This window comes from Echinops telfairi, unplaced genomic scaffold, assembly GCF_000313985.2.
Source record: "Echinops telfairi isolate 266 unplaced genomic scaffold, ASM31398v2 ScPeMD7_7417;HRSCAF=8455, whole genome shotgun sequence".
Taxonomy (NCBI): Eukaryota; Metazoa; Chordata; class Mammalia; order Afrosoricida; family Tenrecidae; genus Echinops; species Echinops telfairi.
Genome location: NW_022111317.1, coordinates 1920123 through 1921209, shown reverse-complemented (window position 1 = coordinate 1921209; position 1087 = coordinate 1920123). Strand labels below are relative to the sequence as shown.

At 69.3% G+C, this 1087-nt stretch overlaps 1 protein-coding gene across 1 annotated transcript in view; it reads right to left on the bottom strand.

Moving 5' to 3' along the window:
- Positions 1 to 1087, bottom strand: part of LTO1 (LTO1 maturation factor of ABCE1) — a 7667-nt gene that overhangs the window by 4410 nt on the left and 2170 nt on the right. Inside the window, exon 2 of the mRNA XM_045297140.1 lies at positions 505 to 753. Coding sequence (XP_045153075.1) covers positions 505 to 753 — 249 coding nt within the window. The remainder of the gene's footprint in view (positions 1 to 504; positions 754 to 1087) is intronic.

Below are 1087 nucleotides of genomic sequence, written 5' to 3'. Positions count from 1 at the left end.
CGGGCGGGCGGTCAGCACTTCCCCAGGGCGCAGGCGCCCCGTGGACACGTGCGTTGGCACCAGCAGGGCGGGCGGGCCCGGAGATGACAGCCCGGGAGGCGCACTTCACGGCGACGGGGCCCTGGGGAGGGGCCTGCTCTTCGGTGGAGAAAGAATAGGGCCCCTCCCCGAGCTGAATGGGGTCGTGGGCTCGGGCGCTCGCTCAGGGTCCGGCTCACAAAGGGTGCTACATGCATGGAGGCGGCTGATGGCTCCCCGCGGGCCGCCTCCCCGGGCGGACGAGGACCGGGGGGCCCCAGAGGGCCGGGCGCTGGCAGGCGGCCACGAGGCCCGGCCGGCCCCCTCGGGCTCCGCAGGGACCGGGAGGCCGTCTGCCACATTTATCAGCGGGCGCCTGCATGCTGCCGTATGTCCCCCGACCCAGGAACAAGGGGCAGCGGCGGAAGCCAGATGGACAGGGTCAGTCCCGCCCCAAGAAGGGGCGTCTCCGGGGCAGGGAGTCACCGGGGAGCAGATGCCGGGGGCCGGCCGGCCGGCGGGGCGGGCCTGGGGAGCAGCTGGGCGCGCGGCGACGGAGGGTCACCGGCCCGGCCTTCTGGTTGAATCGCACCAGAGGCCAGTTCTCGAGACGCCGGGCCCCTGCTCACCTCAGATCCGACCTTGGCTCCGTAGACCGCGCCGTGCTGCCGCCCCTCCACCACACCCAGACTGCTTCCTTCCTCGTAGCCTTCCCGGTAGCCTTCCCCGTGAAACCTGCGGCAGAGAAGCCGCACGCTCCGTCAGACAGACTCTGCCATCGAGGCCAGGCCGACTCACAGCCACCCTCTAGGCCAGGGTAGGGCAGCCCCCATGGGTGTCCAAGCCTGCAGCTCTCTACTGGGACGGAAACCTTCTTCCCCACCCCAGCAGCGGGCTGGGGGGTTCGACCTGCCGACCTGGCCGCCCAACATGTAACCACCCTGGCGTCAGGGCTGCTGTCGGACGGCGGGAGGGAGCATTTCCTCTGGGGTTAAAAAAGAGGAAGACAGCAATCATATCAGGAAGGTGAGCCCACAATGATATATGATTATTTGCTCTTTGATGCCTG